Here is a 23808-nt window from a genome sequence, read left to right as displayed (position 1 = left end):
ACGGGCATAAAGACAGTGAGGGGTGAACTGAGAGGCTGGAAGTATTCGGAGCGCCACGGAAGCCTACTTTCACGCAAAGCCATCGACGTACCACTCAACAGAAATGTCGTTTTTCGTGTGTGCACTTCCATGTAATACGAACACAAGAAGGTATTTCGTGTGAAGTGTAAAGAACTCACAAACAACAAATATGACTGTGCTGTAATGTCGTACATCGTCTGTTTCTTTTATTACTTTTCGCTAAACACGTATAAGAGTAGTGCAGTTGGGACCAAACTGTGTTTTGTTGAACACCTTAAACTATTCATTGTGTTGATCTAAGTTTCTACTGATGTGTAGTGTTTGGGTGCTATTTGTGTTCGTATCACAGTAGACCATCAGGCCTCAAAGTCTACCTTCGAAGCTTTACACGGCTGTCCAGGCGGAATAATCTTCTTGATAGATAGCGTTCGCCTTTTTGCAACTCCAACCTACATACGCAACAATCATAATAATTTTATTCTAACAAAATGTGTAAGCACTGGAATTGTAAATCACATTAATATCTTCTTCGTCGTGAGTGAACATGGAATATGTGTGAGCACATTTAATTCCGTCACCGATTGTTATATGGATTTAGTTTCTTCACACAGATTTTGAACACATGTTAGTTAAGATTTTATAATATTTTCTTCTATTAAGATTAAAAAGAATTAAGTGTAGGGAGAATTAAGTTTTAATTCAAAATCACAGCAAAGAGACTGTTTTATATAATCCCTGTTGAGAAATATGTGTAATGATTACAAAAAGTGACTAAACAAATGGCAACCGTGACTTCATACCTCCCGCGTGAATGTAACACTAAGATGGTGAGCAACAGAACACGAAAGCTTACCTCGGCATCCGTGGGGTCCTTGGTGCTTCTATCATCTTCGATGCTCTCGTTCTCGAGGTGTTCCTCCTCCGTCTGCGGCATCAGCTGCAGTTCTTCCTTCGACTTGAACTCCAGTTGGAGAATGTACAGCGGACACAGCAGGCTTAGAATTACCTTCACACATCACGACAAAGCCGATGTGGCAAAGGAAACGCTCCTCGATGCTAACTCACTTTGACTTAAGCGGTACATGCTATGTTTCTAATTGAAACGGGGTTTCGACGCCGATTATGTGCAAGTGAGATAGCAATTATCTTTTTTATTAGAATCTTGTGTGCATGTCTATGAGTCGAATTAAAGATTTTAATCTGTCAGTAATTTGACACACATTCTTCAATACAAATCATGAACTTCTGAAAAATCAAATTGGACTTGCATAAATCGGCGTCTTAAACAAAGTGCATGCGAATTTCCAAATGATTATAATATATAAAGCGACTCATTGACACACAGACATCAAAATATATTTTTACAGTCGAGTTTCTCTGTTATAATCTAAGTTATATTCTAACATCGAATTCTACTGATCGTGCCCTTTACTACTAACAAGGGAGACGTGTTGTGACGTCACGCCACAGAGTGAAGCTCTAATTGGACATATTCATGATATACCCGGCATGTACTGCGGTGTACGCATCTAGCACTATTTCGCGATCAATATTCCCATGTTAGCAGAACACGTCTCCTTTATTTTCGCATTCTGAAACTGTGCGAATGACAAGTCTGTGCGTTAATAAGATGAATGACTAAAGAAAAGAGATAAAAAATTAGAGTGACTTGCATTTACCTTTAGGTTGGTGTTTTTTCTTGTTCTGAGCCCTCCCATCCACAGGTCGGCGAGGATGATTTGTGAGCAGGGGTGTGCGAGGAGCGCGCGGTGGTTGGCGGCCACGGCGAGGCTCAGACAGGTTTGACCAGACCAGTTCTGCAGCTCGCAAGTCAACAGCTGCTGAGCCTGATCGTCGTCTTGTCGGTAGCAGTAGTCTAGAAGCTCCAAGGCTAGATAAACACGGCCACTTTTATAATGAAACCAGCTAAAAACCCGTTAATTCAAGTTAACGGTGGAACATATTAGGTGTCGAGTCCTCACGTCGCTAGTTTTATGACGCTGTTAAGTTTATAATAGCTTGCAGCATTAACTTGGTAAACGTTTGTCAATTAACGTTAGAGCGAACATTTAACGGGCTATTCCTTACATCTTTAGATTTATGCATTTTTAATGAAAATACTCGCAAGTTTTAATTTATACAAATGTTTTTATACTTACTTGAAGTTTTTCTTTACATAAGTTCGAGAAACTCGTAATATTATTTACTCGCGTACGCTTTTACTTGTGAACTCAGTGAAATGAGTTTCGTCATGTTCAAGTAATCTGCGATTCGCAAAGTTTTAATAGATATTGGTCATAAAATAAAATGTATTCTCAACTTTGGTGATTACGACTACTTGGAGTGGGGTGACGATTTAAATATATATTTTGATTCGACCCTTTGAAGTAGCCTTGTAACATTTATTTAAAGTCCATAATAATGTAGGTATATAGCAGGTTTGATGTTTTTGATAGATATAAACATTCATTCCTTACACAAATTGCCTATTCTCCTTTACACAAGAAATTCACATTTTAGACCCTTAGGGTGCGTCTATACGATGCAAGTGGCTTGCGCATGTTGAGGTACATGCGCAGGTTATACATTTTTTTAACATCATAGTATCTATTCGTACCTTTGTTCTCAAACTCCTTGCCATAATGCCTCAGCTCTTCATAGACCTCAGTCTCCATATCATCTTCAGCCGCTTCATGAGCCATGGCCTTGTAGAGCTTGCAGGCGACCAGCGACTTGGCTAGAGCCTCCTCACCGTGCGTCCACATGAGTAGAGCCATTTGATGACGCTTTGTTAGAACTGCCCACATCTAGTGAGTATGAATTTTGAATATCAAGTGATTATTTTATGTAAATTTTTTCTTGCCCACACCTACCTATTATAAGGGATTGCACTGAAGTATTGAATGTGTCATAGCGGTAGATTGGAAACTGTTTTTATCAAGTTGTGGAAACTTGTTCTAGTTTTTAAGTCAAGGTCAAATTGTTGATAGAAAGTGGGATAATTAAATGAGCACTTTGTCACGTTACTAAGCACGAATAGACAATACACCGCTTCCCAATGTTATTTATTAGAACTAAATTATATAATCACACAAGACACGCCTTTATCAACCCCCTTCAACTACTCCTATGCATGTAACATTTATTTAACTTAAAAAAAAGAACACTGAAAGAGAAATTCAAAAGGGCCAAAAATATATAAACTACGCATATATTTGAGCAACATTGCATGAAAAATTCGCAAAAAATACTCACAAGAAGTTCATTAAAAGGATAGTCGAAGAGTGCCATCTCAGTAGTGACAGGCATGAACCCGGTGATGAGAGACAGTCCTCCAGCGTTGTGCCTGGTGAAGGAAGCGCTGTTGCGATGCACGTTCACACTCTTGTTCATCACCTTCGCGTAGATCGGACGGAACTTGCGTCTTGTGTAGTAACATCTGATGAAGATTACATTAATTCAAATCTATTGAAAGAAATATCCCACCAAAAACATTAAATGTAAAAAAAGCCAAGCCTCTACGCAATTCTTCCACCGTAAAAAGTTTTGAGATAGTATAGAAGCCAAGTCCTGTTCAACTTTATTTGTAATAATAAATCAATATTTTGTGACTATATCAATAGTTTTGTTCACACAATTATATTGACTGAATTGAAAAGATGGTACAGCCGCGCCCGCTTTGCTCGAGTCTTGGCTGGGGCACTGCCGTGCCCTCAGATTTAAGTTTCAAGAACAAGTTATGATAGTATTAAAGCACACGCAATATAATAGTTTCCAACTTTTGCTCTTCATTCTGTTTAACTATTTTGTTGTTGTTTGTATCCTATTTATGTCTTGACGACTAATTTTGAAAAAAAAAGACTACACCTGGAAGACTTATCAAAAATATCCTAGCAATCTTTCTATTCTTCTATTTCAGAAGTATAATAATTCAATCCTTTCTCACCTGTATGCACCTCCCATTAGCTTATTGATGACCAGTCCAATATCGTGCAGCGTATAAACGTACCCCCTCGGCAGATGTGGCCTGACGTCTCTTAGGATATACCTGAGAGTGTTACTGGGCCCACTCTTGGTGTTATAAAGCTCTTCCAAACGAGGTATTGTGAGGAACTTGCGCATCGACACACCATTTTCTAGAAGGAGTTTTACGAAGTCTATGCGATCGTGTTCTAGAGCTTGCATCATTGCCTCGTCGAGAGCACCTGGAAGAGAAAATGCATTTATTTGAAGTCTTTCAATTATGCAGAAGTTATGCTGTAAGATTCAAACGTTTAAAAATGTATCGTAGCTTTGTTGTGAGTTGTGGTAAATAAAGCTCAGCTTTAAATTAACTATTTGATAAAATCCATAGTAGGTAGTTATCAAATCGTTGGAATTTTAAGGGACTATTATTAAAAATATACGTGCGTTCTTCTTAACAATTACGCAATTAAGCTGACTACTAATAATGAGATAATTGTCCTCTAGTCAGATCAAGGCAGGTACGTTAATTGGAATGGAATTTCTCGTATCCTATTAAACCCTGCATACCTAGGGATGCTGGAGGATAGGTTAAGATAAAATATCTTATAATAGAACAGAATAAACTGGTTGAAGATGCACCTGTTTTGAGCTCAATGTAAATTGTGTGATTAATCGTTTAATAAATCTTAGATTTAAATTACGACGAGTTGTACGGTGAGAATAGATGTAATTTATTTTATTGTGCTTATGAATGTAGCATGATAGTTCCGTCCGAACCGGTATACGTAATTGCAATCGATGTAATCACAATGAAAAAATATAATCTCTCTTAGCAATCGGGTCAAAACAGAAAAACATGCAGGTTTATTAGATAATAGAAATCATATCTCGTACTTTTTACTTTTATGTAAAGCCTATTTCATATTTTATCATCATCATTAGGTAATTTGTGTGGAGAATGTATAGATGCATGTCTATATTATTGTCATATCATCATCATATACGTATGTTTGGCAAAAAAAGAGTACTTAATATCGTGGGACTTAGCACAGTTATTGACTATATTTTTTTACAGTCCTCAGTAATAAAATAGTGGCTGAACTTAAATAACGGCGAAGAAATACTAAGCCGTGCCCACGCAATTAACTGCGCCTCTTATAACTTCGTAACGCCCATTGAAAATAACGACTAAGACGACTTATTTTTATTTACATTCCCAGTAAGTATTTATTCTCGTATTCTTTAAAGCCAGAACTGTGACATTAAACAATTATATTTTCTCTAATATTCCATTAAGATTTTTTTTATAAAGTATGTATTCGTTTAAAGAAATATCGTAGAAAGGTTAAGTCTCATGTTCGAAAATAGTAAAAAATATACAGTGGCAGTAGAAGTAAAAGCAATGTAAGTAGAAGCAATAACCGCCGTATACGTTTTGTCCACTTACAGCCAGTTTCTTCATCAAAAGTTAAAGCCAAAGTAAAAGTCAAAGAAATGTCTCTAAAGTAAAAGTAACGGTCAAATTCAATTTTTCTATTAGTTTTGCTGTCACTTTAGCCTTGAAAAAACGTATTTGACCGTTACTTTTACTTTAGACATTACTTTAACTTTAACTTTTGATGAAGAAACTGGCCGTTAGTGTGCAAATAACTTTTGACTTTACCTGAAATATTTAACCTACCTTTATACCACCAGCATAAAAACCTCAACTTCTAAACAATTCATATTTATATTGCAACAAAGCACCAGTCGCCTGATCATCAACGCTACTGAATATTTTACTACCCTCCATCGATCGAGTGCAATAACAATGGAAGGTGCAATTAAAACTCGGTAACACAGGTATAAAGTTAACAGCGGGTACTTCAATAATGTTCTATTTGTAGCTGTTACTGTTTATTGGACAAGCATTGCTAGTTTTAGTGCTTTATATTTTGTTGTTCCTAATTTTAGTTTGGATAGTAAAAGCCATTACTTTAAATAAAGATTAGCTACGGATTACAATTACTGATCCATCCGCTGTTTTTTGGTTAGAGATTAAAAAACATAAGTTTTATATAAATTATGTAATCCGCAGTGAATAATGAAATTGATAGAGATATGAGTTTGCGTGATTATTTTTGCTTTATAGAGGTAATACGCCTAGAGGGGTTTATTTTACTAAAACACATTATGGTGATTTCTGTAAAAAGAACATTGCTAATTTCAACAGTCATAAAATTTCTCCAACTTGCTTATTGCACAAAAGTGATCATAAAGTTTAATATCTAAACACAAAATGAAGTTAACACCATCTATACATATTCAAACAAAACTACAACCCGTTGCATTACTTTCCCTTTATTTTCACATTTTCCTTTCAGCACACTATTCACAAAAGCTTTTCATCCTCCTAGGAGACTCAATAGCAATACATTGCAGGTTTACCTTGCAATACTGTAATGCTAGAAAACCTCTCACAAGCATTAAAAGGGGCAAGCAACCACATTAGTTTCTTTACAGTGAAAAACATAGCCTTTATCTAAGTTAGATTTGTACCGCAAAATGTACGGGAGCTTAGGAATACATACTGCAAACTTTTAGTCGGCCGATAGCTTGTATGGACTCATAAAATAGTGTGAAAATGAATGGCAGTACGCACATTATAAGATAAGGATCAACAGCCTCACTACAAAACTTAAACATCTGTTGAACACTTGTCTAAAAAAAGTGTGACTGCAAAACGGACTTTATTTCAACGTCATAATTTGGCATTATTTTACACAATTGTTCAACAGACGTTTAAAAGTTTTTGTGGTACGACGGCAACTACATATTTAGCCGGTCTCAGATCAACTGAAAACAGATTGGACCGACTATTTAGTCTACAGTGTGTAGGGTACTCTTAAACCGCAATGTGCAACAAGATGGTAGTTCTTACACTAAATTTCTTTTACAGTACTGCTAAATTTATTTTGATTTCATTGCTGTAGCAAAAATAAATGGTTCTAGAATGTAGTGGCAGGAGTTTCTATTAAATATTCGTCTATTTATCAAATTAATCCCGGTATTGGAATCGGTTTCGCATAAATTATGTCAGGTGCAGGGATCTTTGTTATAAATTGAGTAGACATATCAGTTATATGAGGATGATATATTACTGGTTATGTTTAGGTGCACAGTAATTATAACAGTATGTATTTATATTCTTTATTTATTTATTTACAAATTTTTGTACACACACATAATAAAGAAAGACGACAGGAAAGAAAGAATTTACAAAGGTAATGCTTATTTCTAAAGAAATCTCTTCCAGCATACCTGCGAAAGGAAAATGAGAATAAAAGAGATGTAGACAGTGTGTAAAAACTTTCTTTAGTCTTAGTTTCGGAAATTCGGTTGCTATTTACTGGGTTGATCAGATAGGCGTCGCTCCTTGTAAAACACTGGCACTTAGCTGTAATCGGTTAGACTAGAAGCCGACCCCAACATAGTTGGAAAAAGGCTAGGCCGATGATCTCTTGTTTTGTATTTTTCAATGTTTTATATTGTGTATGAACTATACAACCAATGTTATTAAACGGGGTCACGGATAGTAAATTAGAATGTATTTCGCAGCTTCAACTACAATAACGAAAAGCGTTTATGTACTGGAATATGCATGTGTACATTAATTAACGTTACAACTGGCTGTAACAGTAATTCTCTTACAAACTATCGCTCGTTTTTAGGGTTCCGTGCCAAAGGGTAAAACGGGACCCTATTGTTTTCGCTCCTCTGTCCGTTCGTCTGTCACCAGGCTGTATCTCATGAGCCGTGATAGTCAGAAAGTTGAAATTTTCACAGATGATGTATTTCTGTTGCCACTATAACAAAAAATACTGAAAACTAGAATAAAATAAATATTTTGGGGGGCACCCATACAACAAGCGTGAAACGTTTTTTGCTCATTTTTACTCTGGTACTGAACACTTCGTGCGCGATTCCGACTCGCACTTGGCCGGTTTTTCTAATTGGCAAAGAAAGAAAGATAGTGGAAGACGTTAAAGTTTGAGACTTTGCAAAGAAAAATTGGAATCTGAAGGCAATTTAAAAGTTTGTGTCACCATCTGATGCTATCGTGTTGTTTAAGAGTTTTATAGACAAAGTATTATCATGAAAGAGTATGGTAAAAAAATGTTGTTGAAGAGATGAATAGCAACATTATTATTTAATTTAAGACTATGTTAATGTTTGTAAGTAATTTTCTTCTTTTTGATGGGAAATCATCAAAATGACCCCTGTCGCTGTGGGCTAGCAGCGTGACGGAATGTCAGACTCTTAACGGCTAAAACCTATCATATTCGTTCTGAAGCCCTTTATGTACCAGGGCCGTGGTAACTCTTTCAAACATTTCCACAGCCCTTGTATGCCTGTGTTAAAATCGATTTGAACAAAACCTAATTCTGTGTTTCTTCTAATTAAATAAATCTTAAAATCCTGTGCTTACACCAAGAATTCAATTTGTATTCAAACTAGAGAGTACACGCGAGAATGCCACCTCATTTCGCCATAATCCGGCTACAATAGATTCCATTGAGAGCTTCAATCCATTGTGAGAGGGAGACAACCCTAGTTTGTGTTTTGAAACAACATCCTTATTCCCTAGGCACGGCTATTATCACTATGAAGGTAAGTTCAGAAGGTTGGTGTCAGAGAGATGAATATTTCGACATTCATATTTAAAAGAATTTTCTTTAACCTAAAAAAAATGGTTAAACTTTCATGAAAATCACTTTGTTCGGATGTATTTCTAATGCAAACAAAAACTTTTTTACCATCTTGACATTGTTGCAAGTGAAAAACACATGTAAATCTGGATAGAATTTCCACCAAACAGCTCTGAGCGAGTATACCCTTTATTGAGGTCATCTATTTACGAAGTAATAACCTCATTTATACCATACTGGCGGCAATAATAGCATTAGTATTCCATGCTGTATTTAGATACAAATGACCCCTGATAAATCAGTTTGGCAAATTATGGCATACGTTGGCTGTCATCTAATTCTAGTGCGCTAAACTGATGATCAATGATTTAGTAGTACTAACGCTCGTCCCCAATACTCTATGTACCGCTTGTTTTGTTTACATGGATAAGACATGAATTTGATAGTACAACTTGTATGAGGCTAATGTCAAAATTCTATCTGCAGTAAGAAAATGAACGGATAGATAAAATATTGAAAACCTCCGTTAGCTGCAACAGGGCTATCATTAGCCAAAGAATCTAAGCATAGATTAGCAGCATCACTAACTTTGGCCCAAGTCACAGTCTAATTGGCTTAACCCAACTGACGTCTTAAGATTTAGAACTCGATAGTAGAGGGTGCAAAGCTACATAAATCAGAGAGTCAAGTCGAAAGCGATGTACCTGCCAAACCAAACCGGGGCAGTTTACAAGACAGATGCATTTGGACTCCCTTTAAATAGGCCTTTAAAGGAAACATCTAAATACGGTTTGTCAGAAACATTAGGCCCATTGACTGAATTATACTCGTAGTAGATTCAAGAGGAAGAATTGAGTATAATTTATACCTACCTATGCGAAGTCGTGGCGGGTTACGAGTTTTCGTAATACTTGCGATAATAAAATTTCTATTTCGGTTATTTTAAACACTTTACAAAAATCTTTTTGAGCCTTTATTCGACTGATTCTTCTGCAATATAATTCCTAACCCTTCAATACGCAGATCTTGCTTGAATCTATTTACAGGACACCTGATGCCTATCCACTATCCTGGTATCTCATGGCACATACGCTATATTGTGTTTATGATCGTCGTAAAATATACTCGTAATAAAAATGAAAAAGAAACGTGCTGAGAATGGAGTCGCTTTGAGGCTCTACTGGTAACTTTTATTGAGGGGTGTGTGATAAAAAATGAAATGGTTGACGTTTGTCTTATTCGTTTACTTGTAAGTGTGGTTTTCGCAAAATAGTTTTGGTAAGTTTGCATCAAGTTGAGCTCTTAACCATCTTAACGTCACACCTACTTACATATATTTAACGCAGAAAGGAGTTGGGAAAAAAACCTGGTAGGTATAACAATCATAATCATAATTAATATTCTAAATATTATGCAAATAGGTTTGACTTTCATGAATTGCTTATTCTGTACTTTTTTTTTTTAACGACGTCAAAAGTCATCAAATGACTCCTCCCGCTGTGGGTTAGCAGCGGTGAGGGAGTGTCAGACTCTTACTGACTAAAAACCGTCGTGTTCCATCATTGGCCTTTTTATGTGCCAGGGCCGCGGTATCTCTTTCGAACAACCCGCAGCTTATTCTGTACCTAGAGTATCGAAAGAGAGAGAGAGAGAGAGAGAGAAAAAGAGAGAGTGTAGAGTAGAGAGAGAGAGAGAAGCATTACCTATATACATATATATATATTTTTTTACTGTCAGGATAGTTGTACCTTCTTTTGATACAAAAAGACTTTTTAAGAATTCCTATACAACTTATACCTACCTACATATGTTTGTTAATGACGAGGCAATCATGTCGTGAAGAGCACTTAACTTGAAAGTTAACGACCAGTAACCAGAGTTTGTTAAGTAAAAAGTTTTACACTGAAGCTTGGTTTTGTAACAAAGTAGTTTTTTATACTCGCTCGATAATATTGCTTTCAGTTAACTTTTGAAGCGAGGGGCCTACTTAAAATATCGTGCTATACAATTTAATAAACGATTTAAGATTTCAGCGGAATTTTTCATAAATATTAAGACCGCCATTTATTCAAATTCCAAAATAAAAGGGGTTTTATATTAGCCCTTATGTTAAGTACACTGCGGAATTTCTCACGTAGGTATAGTAACATTACCACTACAAAATCCTCAAGGAGAGTTATCAAATTATTCTTACGAGCTTTTGATTTAGATTGAATTAGAAAATAACTATTTGTATATGTAAGACATTACATGTATGTAATGTATGTATAAAAGTTTTAGTAGGTAAATGTTAGTTTTCTAGATGCACAAATGTTTCCATTGTTGCCAACAAACTGAAAGCTAAGCTTTGAGCTACGTTCATGCCAAATGTACGAGAAAATGTGCTTTGGCATCGGCTACCCATTAGCACACTGTTTCACACAGTTTTAAACTGCAAACCTATAAATGTACCAAACACTATGAAACGTTCACACCATTAAGTATTATCATAAACAAGCTTCCACCTGCGGTTTCACCCGCGTCCCGAGATAACTGCTTCGCCCGGATTTTGACCAAAACTATCCTATGTCCTTACCCGGGTCTAAGCTAAAACGCTCTAACTTTCAGCTTAAACGGTTCAGCCATTCTTTGGTATAAGTAGTGTAGCTAACATGACTTTCTTTTATCGGTAGGTATATATAAATGACTGTTACCAACGGAGTATAAAAATAAAACCAATTTAACAAGTTTCTAAAAATAACAAAATTAATATTCAATCACACGAAGGAAACCAGGAAACATTCTGCCAACAAAAATAAATCAGTACCTACTGCCTACTGACCGTTTTCAAGTGAAAAATAACGCATTTTGACTGACATCGTGATTTACGACAACGAGTTTTGATTTATTTTTCGCAAGTGCTAAAAAACTTGAATGACCTTGCCAAATCTACTTGAATGACCTTTGAACGTTTTTTTACGTTGCAATCATCGATTTTATTTTAAATAACGTAAATTGCTTTTTCAAACCTACTTTTACCTATCTGATAAATTAATATTATAAAATATATATGTGATCAAATATTTCAATATTACTCACGAACATTTCGACTACACATTGAAAAGGTACACTTCGCACGGTAGGCAATATTACCTTTTGTCGTCTTTATTACCTAATACAATGTTCCCATTCCCACCGACCACTACCCCAGTGGCATAAGTATTAAATATTAGACACGTGTGGGCTTGCTTATCGGAAAACGAAATAGCTTTTGTTGTACATTCCCCAGTGATCTCTTCTATTTTCCTGGATACAAAGTTTTCTATTTTTCTATAACGTTCTACGAGCTAGGTATAATCGTTTGCTGACCTTTAGTGTGCGGTTATTATAGATAGTATAAAATAGAAACACAAAAACTTTTCAAAAGTATGAAAAACTGCTATGAATACCTAACTGTAACTTCACGGTAGCGTATGTGTGCGTTCGTAAAATAGTCACCAGTCTTTCATTTGATTCTTCGGATTCATATGGCGAATTTTAAATAAAAGGAATACCAAAACAAAAGACGAAAGTTGTAAAATAAGCACAACTTAGTACACAACTTAAAATTATGTTCAGATGAATGTTACCTATTGGCCCTTTCACCCCAAACCCCTGATTGTTGTTTTTCTGTGCCCAAAATTGAAATTCTATAAGTTTTGATTTTTGGAACGTTGCTAGAAAAATAAATATTATTCTAAAGGTCATTGTAGTTTTAGCAGAGTAAAGGTCAGGTTAAACCCTTTTGTATTCAGAGTGATTAGGGTCGCGTAAGATCCGGAGGTGTAAATCTTTCTGATTTAGACTCTTTATTTATTTTCTAGAAATTATTATAAATGTAACTTGAATTTCTTTCTTTGCGTATTTTCGTTTTCTTTCAACTTAAAGATCAACAACCGTTGTCCGTTAAGTACAAATTAGGCAAAATATATTTTGTGCTGTTGGAAGTCGGTTTAAAGGATTATTATTTTTAGTCCTTATTGCCTTCTAATTCTAACACCTTTCGTATACCTTTTATTTAATTCCAAACAAAGCACTTTCAAATTAACATACTTTCTCCTAACATAAATTATGCCTTCCATATCGGCAAACAAAATATTTGTGAGAATTCACCAAAGTCCATTTCGAATAACAATACGATTGTACATCATTTTCAACGGCCAAATTCCAATAAGGGTTAGAATCTATGAATAAATTTCGTTTCGCAAAACGGGTCCAAATAAATATATTTATTTGTGAATTCTGTAAACTAAGTTTTGTTAATGAACCGATCCTTGAAACTTTGATTCGTCTGTATTTAAACTGCGGACCAATTTAAGTTGGTTTAGACATGTATTAATTTTGTTGGGGACCCTATTTACGTTATTTAGGTTAAGGGGACATTATTGAAATTGTTTTAGTAAGTAAATATAGAGTTATTAAAATTAATGTCGAATATTTCGTAATATATTTAAGAACTTTAATGTCGGTCATGTCTCATCTGGCCATGAGTGTGAAGGAGTGCATGTGTCTGCGCAAATGCTTGTGCACTATAAGGCCTCGGCCTCGAATTTAGCGGGCAGCGGGGCGGCAGCGGCTGCGGCGCGGGAGCGGCAGGATCTTACTATATAATCAAATGGACCGGCCCTCGAATACAGCGGCGCGGGAGCGGGCAACGAGCGGTGCACTCCAGTCAAGCGGTGACCGCCCCGCTGCCCGCATAATTCGAGGCCGAGGCCTAAAATCTCCTGTGCAGTTGGCTAATCTCCTTAAATGAGATCAACCGCCGTGCCCGATAATCGGCTACGAGGAAATCATCAATCGATTTTAGTACTTATTGACCACCGAACTATAATGATTTTGCAACTGAAGTTAAAAATTCATTCAATATCCTACAAATTATCGAATAAACTGGAGATAGGAAGATAGGCAGTTAAAACAAATCGTTGTGGCGTACCTTGATCGATCAGTCTACTTATTGAGTAAACGTCGTGTCTAGATTGTGTATGTAACCGAATCAATCACTTGCTATATCCTAAGAGGTTTTACTTACTAGGCTTCCATTCGGTATTAATTGAAATTAATTATTAAGCCTAACACAACACCGTCTGTTACTAGAAACAATTAGGCATTCAATTTAGTACACCTACATATTATACCAGCTACTTGCTTTTGCCCGTGACTTTGTCTGACTCCCAAGAAAGAACTCTCGCACAAATAGAAGTCTATCTCTACATAAAAATAAATAAAATTTTATCTCAATCTTTTAACCTGTAGGATGTTCAATGGCTAAAACGAAGTTCAAGGGTTAAGCCAAAGTTTAAATATATTCTGTTCTTTTGTCAAACAAATTAATTTTCGCATTAATGTACTTTTAAGCAGCTGTAATTGCTATAAAAATATTTTCAGCTAGGTAGGCTTTTGTTTTCTCGCATTACACACTCCAGTACTCTTGAATTTCCATCCGCAGCCTAAAGGCGCAATAAATATTAACCCCAGACAACTCTCTGAATATTCATTGTGAGATCAACATTTGTATTATGTATTCGGTTTCCGCTAAATCTAGAAATCCTGAATACCTAATGTTATACGTAAATATTTGTCCTACTAAAGGTAGCGTATAGGTTCAAGATTCAACCTGCGATAACAAATTAATTTTTTACCCGATTGCTGAAGGAGAGTTATCATTTGTGCTTATAGGATAAGTCGATGGTATTTTGAATTTTTGTTATTTTGTTTTTGACTTTATAGCAATACTAGCTTCTGCCAGCGGTTTCACCCGCATCCCGTGGGAACTACTTCCCGTACCGGGATAAAAAGTAGCCTATAGCCTTTCTCAATAAATGGGCTATCTAACACTGAAAGAAATTTTCAAATTGGACCAGTAGTTCCTGAGATTAAATTAACAAACAAACAAACTCTTCAGCTTTATAATATTAGTATAGATTAATTTAGAATTTAAGCAAGGTACGTAACTGACACTTAATAATCTCTTTTTATGGAATCCGACAAAAATATAAGTACCTATTCCTGATAAAAAATATCAGAAAACACGTAACCTAAGCTTTCATTAAGATTGGTCCCTCACGTACCTGCACCACTAATAAGCAAAATCTGCTCCTATGTAGTGACTCGCGCGATTGGTTCCTTCTGTAAATAACATGATAAATCTTACCTGGTGGCCATTCCTGTCCATACACGAAGATCTCGGACCTGGCAATATCCACTCGGTTCCATGTCAGCGCCAAGGATAGCTGTTCACTTGGAGACAGGTGCTGTGCCCTGAAGAGTGCTGTCAGAATGACCTGGTCCAACTCCTGGACCTCGCCGCCTTCCGCGCGTTCTTGGATTCTGAACACCGTGATCTGGGAAAGGAATATTTAATTAAAAAGGAGAACAGATTATTGAAGACACATAGGTATTAGATTAGAAGGAAGGAAATATTATTGGTGATAAATAATATTGTCTTTGTAGTATCAGTCAGTAGTGTAATATAATACTTTGTCAATGTAGTAATAATTTTCCAATTTAGAAATAGGGCTCCAAACGAGGATGGTGTTGTTGAATGCTTAATCATGATATTAGGAGAGGGCAATATAGTATACCGTAAGCTTATTAAATTAGAATTGAATTGCTTATAACGAAAACTTGAAAAATATTGCTCTTCTGTGAGGTAACTTTGTAAAAATAACGGAAAGGTTACAGTTGTTTCGTGAAATCATTCTTACCAATCAAAATCCACAATTCAGTATGAAAAGAGCAATTTCAATATACCGCCTACCTTAACGCTTAATTGTGTTCACCTATTTAGTCGAATACCTTTTCAATTACCGAACAAATAAAAACGGAAAGGTCAACAACCCCTAAATAATTTTAACACCGTGATAAGCAAGCTATTTTAATGGTTTACTTACCTTCAAAACGCAAGGAATTCGACACGAACATCGAAATTATTTGTTGACAAAGGGTTACTTAGGTCGGTCATTGACCTTAAGAAAATGCCTATTTACTTAGGCGGTGTCCGTCTTTAAGAAATTGATACAAATTAAGTTGTCCCTTTCAGTTTGTTCGTGTAATAGATCTTTATTGTTTGGGGGAGGTAGTGGAAGAGAATTGAGTCGTATTTTTAACAAAGGCTAAAGTTGAAGGAAAAGTAGGTGCATATAATTTGTTAATTGATTGATGACCTAGTAACGTATTAATAACCTTAAATTCAAATAGTTTTATGATTATAAAGAGTACCGCAATATAAAAATTAAAAATAAAATACGAGCACAAAAAGAACAACATGGACATTATTTTAGCAGGAGCATAAAATAGTTTAATTTGCTTAATGAAAAATAAATAGGTATTACTTGTTGGCACTTTTTATTGACGTTTTAATTTAATTCGGGCAATGGCCTAATACCTATCTCTAATGTTGTAGACGAGTATTCAAACACAAGCTTGTATCCATTGTGAACTTTAGAATTATTTTTGATGAAGTTTTCTTTCAAAATAATATCAAATAATATTAAAGAAATGCTTAATTACTTAACAAGAATCAACAATTATTTGGACCTCACGCCGTAGGTACAATTTTATTCATCACGAGCTATTCTAATTTTAAATATTTAGCTTTTTTTATTGACTTTATTCAGCATTTTGTTGCCAGTACCTCATACTTTTTTTTAAACGCGCAGATATTCTCGTTACTCACACCACTGAATTTAATTCTAAACTATAACCCAATTTGAAATTGGAATTGGAGACTTAAACTAGACCAATGAACGAGACCCATTACCAAATTGTTCATTATTTGCAACAAACCTATTTAGTGGCCAAGTATAATAAGATTTTAGAAAATTGGAGCGAAAATTGCCATATTACTTTTAAGAATTCTGGGTTATTCGAGGGGTAAAGGAAGTAGACTAGACAGACATAATTAATGTAAAAATGGATTTATTATTTTAACACTTTATTCTTCAAGTTTATCTTGGACACTGATAATTTTGGGTAAATGTTTTTTTAACTTCTGCCAGCAGCTTATGAAATACTGTTATAAAAATATATATTCTACAATGTACATGTTATAATACTTCTGATGTTGTGAACTTACACGTTCTTTTTGCAAGCAATAGTACTTAGTTGAATATTTTATAAGAAAGCTTTGCGGGCGAGGCTGGGTAGGATGTTTAAAATAAGATGGCCCCTTTGTTTCATACATACAAATTATACTAACAAAAAATATTATGGCGGATGAAGTATAAGGTACATGCTTAAAAAAAACTGTTTAAAATACGTTCTACAAAAAAAAGCGGAAACAAGCGATATGGAAATCAATCACAAATACCTTGTAGTAAAAACATAGCCAGGGATTTGCTTAGCTGGATGATTACTTTTTTTTCGAATTTTATTTAGATTTTAAAATAAATTATTTAAAAAAATGAATTAGGTACTTTTCAACACGTTTTCATTTAATGATTATATTTTAACATAAAAAACAGAGATTTCAAAAAAATATAAATAACGAAACCTTTTTTATTTCAATAAAAACGTATCAAATTTCAAAATAGGAATAGAGTGCGCGTCGAAAAAAAAATAGGAACCAAACTATTCAGGCCTGTGTTGCCACAAAATTAATTGTTTCCACGAATTGTTACCGCAGTTCAAAGAGTTGTCTAATGGATGGCCAGGTATACGTTTTCAAATTGTTATTTAGCACGGAATAAAATACCTGAATCCTTTCTGTGTTCACTATATCATGGAGAGCTGGATTAATAATTCAGAATGCTGGAATTTGTAATGCTAGAATGGAAATATAAAATAAAAAATATTATTTATTCATACAATACCTTTTACTACATTACACTTTTTAACCGACTTCCCGAAAAGGAGGAGGTACATAATTCGAATGTTTTAAGTATGGCATACTTTTTATACATAGGCATTTAAAAGAAAAATCACTAAAAAACAAAACAAGTAAAAGAACAAGTATTTCTTTTAACATGGTCGAGATAATTAACTTAACGGGGCTTGCTTAGAACTTTTTGGAGGAAATTACGCCGGCTACATCATCAAGTTCAGAAGTTTGACAAAGGCATTGACATATATTCTAGCGATAGACAAGAACATCCATACAAATAATTTACCCGCTATGTCGTCTGTTGACATTTCGTTGACGTATTGTGACATGTAGTCATCCTCATTGATGTTAATTGCAGAAGTGTCGCTCGTATTTTGCCTACATTTTTCATTACTCAAAAAGTTTATATCTAAGTGAATTCAAAATCATGTAATATATCAAAAAGTTTATTTATATCTAATTGAATGCAAAATCATGTAATATATTAAAACCAGGAACTTATTTTTAGGGTTTTTAATATTAATTACGATGTTTTTTTTCTTAAGTTTTATCACAAATTTTCGCGAATTTAATTATTTTTTCTTGAAAGTAAGAACATACCATGACAAAGTGAAGTCTGTTTTCATTGATATTTTACCTACTGCTAGTTTTATGGCACATCTGTTTCTGCACGATTTTCTTAATCCATAATTCAAGATGGCGGGCGGGAACAAATTAATGCATATTTGTAAAATTGAATTGTAAATGAAAAGTATGATATACAAGCGTTGTAATAGCATGAACAGCGTGTAATTTTACTAACTTGACTCTCGAATAGTTTATATGTGTAAGTTTATACCTTGATATGTATTTTCTATTTTATAATTGTAGTTTCATAGACATCCATCTGACGCAGGTGTCAAAATCGCTCTGATTTGCCATTTTGGGCACTGCATAGTCTGCAGTGCAGTTCAGTGTGGTAAGCTTTTTGTTCGGAACGTTCTATCTAGTACGTAGTACATATATATCGATGGACAAAGGTATTTAGGCCACATTAAGGCTAACACGCTTTTTGCTGTGTCTATGGTAGCTAGTAATTTTCTCTTTGGATATGTCAGATCGGGAACAAGATTTTGCTTATGTGACACGAATCCATATAATGATGGGATTTGTTACATAAGTAAAACGACATTTATTAATGACTGTAAAATATGTAAGAGAGTATACATTGATATTGTCAATACTAATATTAGCACTGTTACTAAAATACACAAAAAACAGGACATTCAAGTCAAATTCAACAATGAAAGAAAAAAGACATCATTTTCTTTACCCCTTTGATCCGAGCCCATTCGATTCAATACGAATGAATCTTCAAAGAACAATCAATAGATACTTGCTGTTTAACTGACTGAAGAAATACTAGTCTAGACGTTGTTTAATTTTGCAAACAGAGCCATGAGCCATGAGCCATGTAAATATGGAGAGCTTAGCATTGTTCTTAGATGTCACCATGGTAAGGTTGTAAGAATGAATTTATTTATGCTGACAAAGAGAAAAGTTTACACTGTTAGATTTTGGGTTCAATGGAAATGCATGAAGAGTTTCGGGGTTTGATATGTAAAATATGATATCGAAGTTCATGGGAACTTTTAAAACTTACAGACTTGATGCAGGAACACGAATCCAATTGGAATAGTAGTTAAAACATTTGCAAGTTCCAAATCTAATATTGCAAATCACAGTCACACACGTTATAATGAATGATTTATCCGTAAGCATCTTTTATAATATCTACACTCTACACGAAGGCGTGAATATATAAACTTCAGTGAAGAAGAGCAAACGAACGCTGAAACGATTTTGTACTTTAAACTTCTCTCGGTTTGAAAACTCGGTAGGATACTTGATTCAGTAATCTCGACTGTGTTCAAACATAAATGAATCGTGCAGGTAGGTATATGTCTTAAGAAAAGATTGTATTGAGCATTAAATCTTGTCTGGGAGTCTGTCACACTGACAGGACTTATAAAAATTTTGCTAGCTCTATTTCTCTACAACCTTAATACGAAGAAAATATAACAGTAACTATAGCATAAACAACAACAAGGTTGTAAGAAAACTGGAGATGAGTAGACGAGAACAAAAGACATATACATTTCCGTGGTAGACTGGAACAATATATATTTTCACAGGAAATAAAACTATACAACCAGTGAGAATAAAAGGTGAAAAGACCAAAAGAAATAAACTTGAATGATTAATATTCCTCAAGCAACACCGCGGGTAGAAGCAGACTCAACTGTTACATAAGCATACGAGTATTTATTGCGAGAACGTGTTTAGAACGCGGTGAAAACTTTGTTTCACTTAACCAGCAGTTTACTCGCTTATATTTTACACGTGGTTAAATAATAAAAATGTCTAGCAGCACTAACCGGAGTTTATCTCGTTTGTTTGTCATTTAAAATGAGATTTTTCTGTGCGCTTTATTTTCAGTCGTAATTACCTCAAACTGTAATTTAATACTAAAGATTTTCAGAGAAAAAGTATTTTTATGATACTTCTCATATTATTATCTGTACCTAACCTTGGAATGTCATTAACGTTAGTAAGACAATATAAACAAAAACAATAATAATAAACGTCGTACCTACATTGAGAGAGACTTTATATTGTAGAGAAACGGCTTCACAAGTAATTAAATCACAAAAAAGTTACCTTGTTCTAAAGTGTAACACGAAAAATAGTTCAACATTCTAACACAACGGGAAATTTTATAAGTGGTAATAAAAAGTGCAGAGCCAAGAATGTCTCCTTGAGGAACGCCTGCGACTACCAACGCCCCGGGTCGTCCATTAAACGTGCTAACGAGTCGCGTCTATGGATTGAACCGTTTCATTACACGGCATACTGTCTCTGTCGGAGAAAATGACATTTTTTAAACGAAATTCGTGATAAAAACTATGAGTAACGTTCTCAAACGTTGTTCTAGGAACGAAAAATTTCTATTTAAATCTTGGCTGTTTAAATTTCAGTAATAATATTGCGCTTCTGGATTTTATAATTAATGTTACGTCCGGCGTTGGTTCCTGAAGATGTAATTATGCATTTTTATGATGGATCCGTAACTTCGTCATGACCTAGTGATTTCAGTGAAAGAAATAAAAATGGTTGTCGCACAAAAACTCTATCGACTTTGTTATATAAACGAATCTCTCCAACTAAGAACTAATTAAATATATTTATTACCTCGCAGTACTAAATTTATTAAGGCTATTATTTGCGGTGATCAATCTTTTATTGTAGTTATTAGAAAAGTCATTAGTTTTCCATGTGTTGATCAATCATACTTTTTTCTATTAACAATCGTTTCCATTGGCGTGAACACATTTTAGGAGACGCAAGATAAACTTTATACAGTAAAAAAAAAATACATATTTGAGTTAAGATTATTTTTAAAAAACCTGCTTCAATAAGATTAACATCAGTAGGACAAAATGGAAAAGTCCAGACTTAAAACGCCATTTTTATGTTTTTCGAAAAAAGGAATTATTCATAACAGGAGCCTCGTCGCTGCAAATTGGAACGTCAACCCGGGGAAAGGTTTACTTATGAAGGAACACGGTGGCAATTTTCTTAGCTATATCTAGACACACGGCAGTGTGTCCGCCAAGTTCGAGCAAAAAAGGCGACACACCGGCCGTGGGTTATATTACACGAACCATTTCGGGCCAAATTCGACCCCCCTGTAACTCAAAATCTATTTTATTTACGCATATCAAATTTCTAGTATCTGTTGAGACCCCCTCACTTATCTAAAATACAAAATTTCATTAATATACCTATTGTAGGTCTTGAGATATTGACGTCAGAAAATCGCTATTTTTACTATACACTGATTCACTTATTCACTGACTCACTCATCAAAAACCTAGACCACTTCCAATGGTCGTATTGACTTGAAATTTGGCATGGAGGTAGGTCTTTATGTCAAGGTAAAGGGAAAAATCTGAAAATGGCCAAGTGTGAGTCGGTTTCAAAATAATGAAGGTGTTTTATACCCGGTGTAAATTTATACCCCTAAGGAACTAAAACGAACTAAATTTATCTATATTTATATAATATATCTTCGAATGGTACAAAGGTTTGTATTTAGTCAAAGTAAAGTAAAAATCTGAAAACGGCCAAGTGTGAATCACTTTCGAAAATAACGAATGTGTAACTTTGATCCACGAACATAATATATGATAACATGTCTTGTCAGTCAGTTGGTAAATCTAGACATAGTTAATCTAGTTCATTTCTTTGTAAGAAACATAGTGCATATTAAAAAATCTAAAAGATAGTATAAATGAGACATTTCTTTAACTAACTTCATCATAAGAAAAAAATAAAATAAACAACCTTACAAAAATAAATGAAATCCCACCCAAAACAAAAATGTGAAAGACTGCCAAGTTCGATAATATGGGAATGCTTCGCCTATAAAAGAAGTGAGATCTGAATAAGTACCAAGTTCCATACACATACCTCAGTTAAAAATAGTTACTTTTTAATGATGATTACTTGGCAAGTTTTAATAGAAAATTAAATACTTGATTCATTGCGTTTAGTAGGTTTATAACAAGGTGTATGAAAACTTGCCAAGTAACATCATTAAAAAGTAACTATTTTTAACTGAGGTATGTGTATGGAACTTGGTACTTATTCAGATCTCACTTCTTTTATAGGCGAAGCATTCCCATATTATCGAACTTGGCAGTCTTTCACATTTTTGTTTTGGGTGGGTTTATTGTACCCAGATGCACTTGAATACTACAGTAATATCAAGCCATTTTTAAAAAGTTTTTCAGTAGCCTCTAGAGTTTTTAAATGGTTCGACGAAAACACATTCTTCTTTTTGGACCTTAAAAAAATATATGAAGAAAGTAAACATTGAAAAATGTCGCAATAAATTCTGCAAAATTTATCTGAAATTAATATTACATACCTACGCAATGTAAACTCAGCCGAACTGTAAAAGCATATTTACTTACGTAATATGAAAAAGATATTGAGCATAGTGCATTTTAAATTGAAAACTTGATATTTCTGTGAAGATATTATAAAGTAGATTATTAAAATTAATTATTTTCGTTTACTTTTGTTTAAGGATTCTGTTTGATACATAAATATAATTTTATTCGTAAAGCAGTTCCAGAAATATAAAATGATTTATATTTTGATCATTTGATGAGGAGAGGAGTATTATTGGATTAAATATCCATTAATAGTATTGTACCTCAAAAAGCTTTCTTTCATATTTCTGACTAGCCATTTTCCCGCAGTTTCAACCGAGTCCAGTAGGAACTATACTGCCCATACTCCGATAAAGTATAGTCTATGATCACGGGGGAAAATGTAGCATCTCAACAATGAAAGATTCGGTCATGTAGTTTCGTAGCCAACTACCGTATTCATGTCAAACAAACAATCAATCTTTCCTCTTTATAATTACTTTAGATGAGTTTTGTCAAAATTATCATCGATTCCCATTACTATACTTAGCTCATTCAACATTTAAGGGAAGCTAATGGTTTCTGAATGTCTTCATTGTTAGAAAACAACAGCTAGAATATTATTTGTATTGATGGACAGGGTTCAAGAGCAATATTTGGAAATTGTAGTTTCCTTATTTTAATGTTGGTATCGTCAAAAGTCAACTGTGTTATATTTTACGATTCAGAATAAAAAAATATAACCTGAATTTAAACATTAATGCACGAAAAATGTATCAGTGTATTCAGTGTACCTAATTTGTCATACAAACATGGTTATTTATCTTTAGAATTTAAGAACAGACAATGGAATCCCATTAACAAAAATACTTGCAGCTAGTATGAAGAAAACGCATCCTATAACCTAAAACATCAACTACCAAATAATGCATTTCCCTTGCCTTCATATAAAGCGATTCATCAATGTCTAATTACCAGCCATGGGTGGACCTAATTACCGAAATAATAACATGACGACACCCCGTCATTTTACCGTAATGGGCAGCGGGAATACCGATAGAAGCCATGTAAAAATAGGGGTAAATATTTAACTATTGGGTCATGAAAAATAGGTAGTGTTGTGTTTTTTATTGACAGCTATAAAAAGTTTAGTTCCAGTTACAAAAATATTTCATATCGGGTCAGTAATTTATGAGGTTAGCACGATTGACCAAACAAAAATCTTTAGATTAGACTAGTTCACTTAACTAGATTTAGCAAAGACTTAACCAGGTAAGTGTAGATACTACTAAAAATTAAATTGTAATTGACA

The 23808-nt window shown here is 34.4% G+C and overlaps 1 protein-coding gene across 9 annotated transcripts in view; it reads right to left on the bottom strand.

Annotated features, from left to right (window-relative positions):
* Nucleotides 1-23808, bottom strand: part of LOC124638100 (transient receptor potential cation channel trpm) — a 248595-nt gene that overhangs the window by 18523 nt on the left and 206264 nt on the right. For 8 of the 9 annotated variants that reach the window (XM_047174945.1, XM_047174944.1, XM_047174947.1 and 5 more), the window contains 6 exons: nucleotides 14848-15037; nucleotides 3968-4226; nucleotides 3277-3460; nucleotides 2639-2828; nucleotides 1701-1912; nucleotides 875-1027 (listed from right to left, as the gene is read on the bottom strand). In XM_047174945.1, coding sequence (XP_047030901.1) covers nucleotides 875-1027; nucleotides 1701-1912; nucleotides 2639-2828; nucleotides 3277-3460; nucleotides 3968-4226; nucleotides 14848-15037 — 1188 coding nt within the window. The remainder of the gene's footprint in view (nucleotides 1-874; nucleotides 1028-1700; nucleotides 1913-2638; nucleotides 2829-3276; nucleotides 3461-3967; nucleotides 4227-14847; nucleotides 15038-23808) is intronic. The other variant, XM_047174951.1, reaches the window with a different exon arrangement.

The sequence above is a fragment of the Helicoverpa zea genome, chromosome 17 (genome assembly GCF_022581195.2).
Source record: "Helicoverpa zea isolate HzStark_Cry1AcR chromosome 17, ilHelZeax1.1, whole genome shotgun sequence".
NCBI classification, from domain to species: domain Eukaryota; kingdom Metazoa; phylum Arthropoda; class Insecta; order Lepidoptera; family Noctuidae; genus Helicoverpa; species Helicoverpa zea.
Note: the sequence above shows the minus strand (reverse complement) of the source record. Positions and strands in the feature narration are given on the sequence as shown.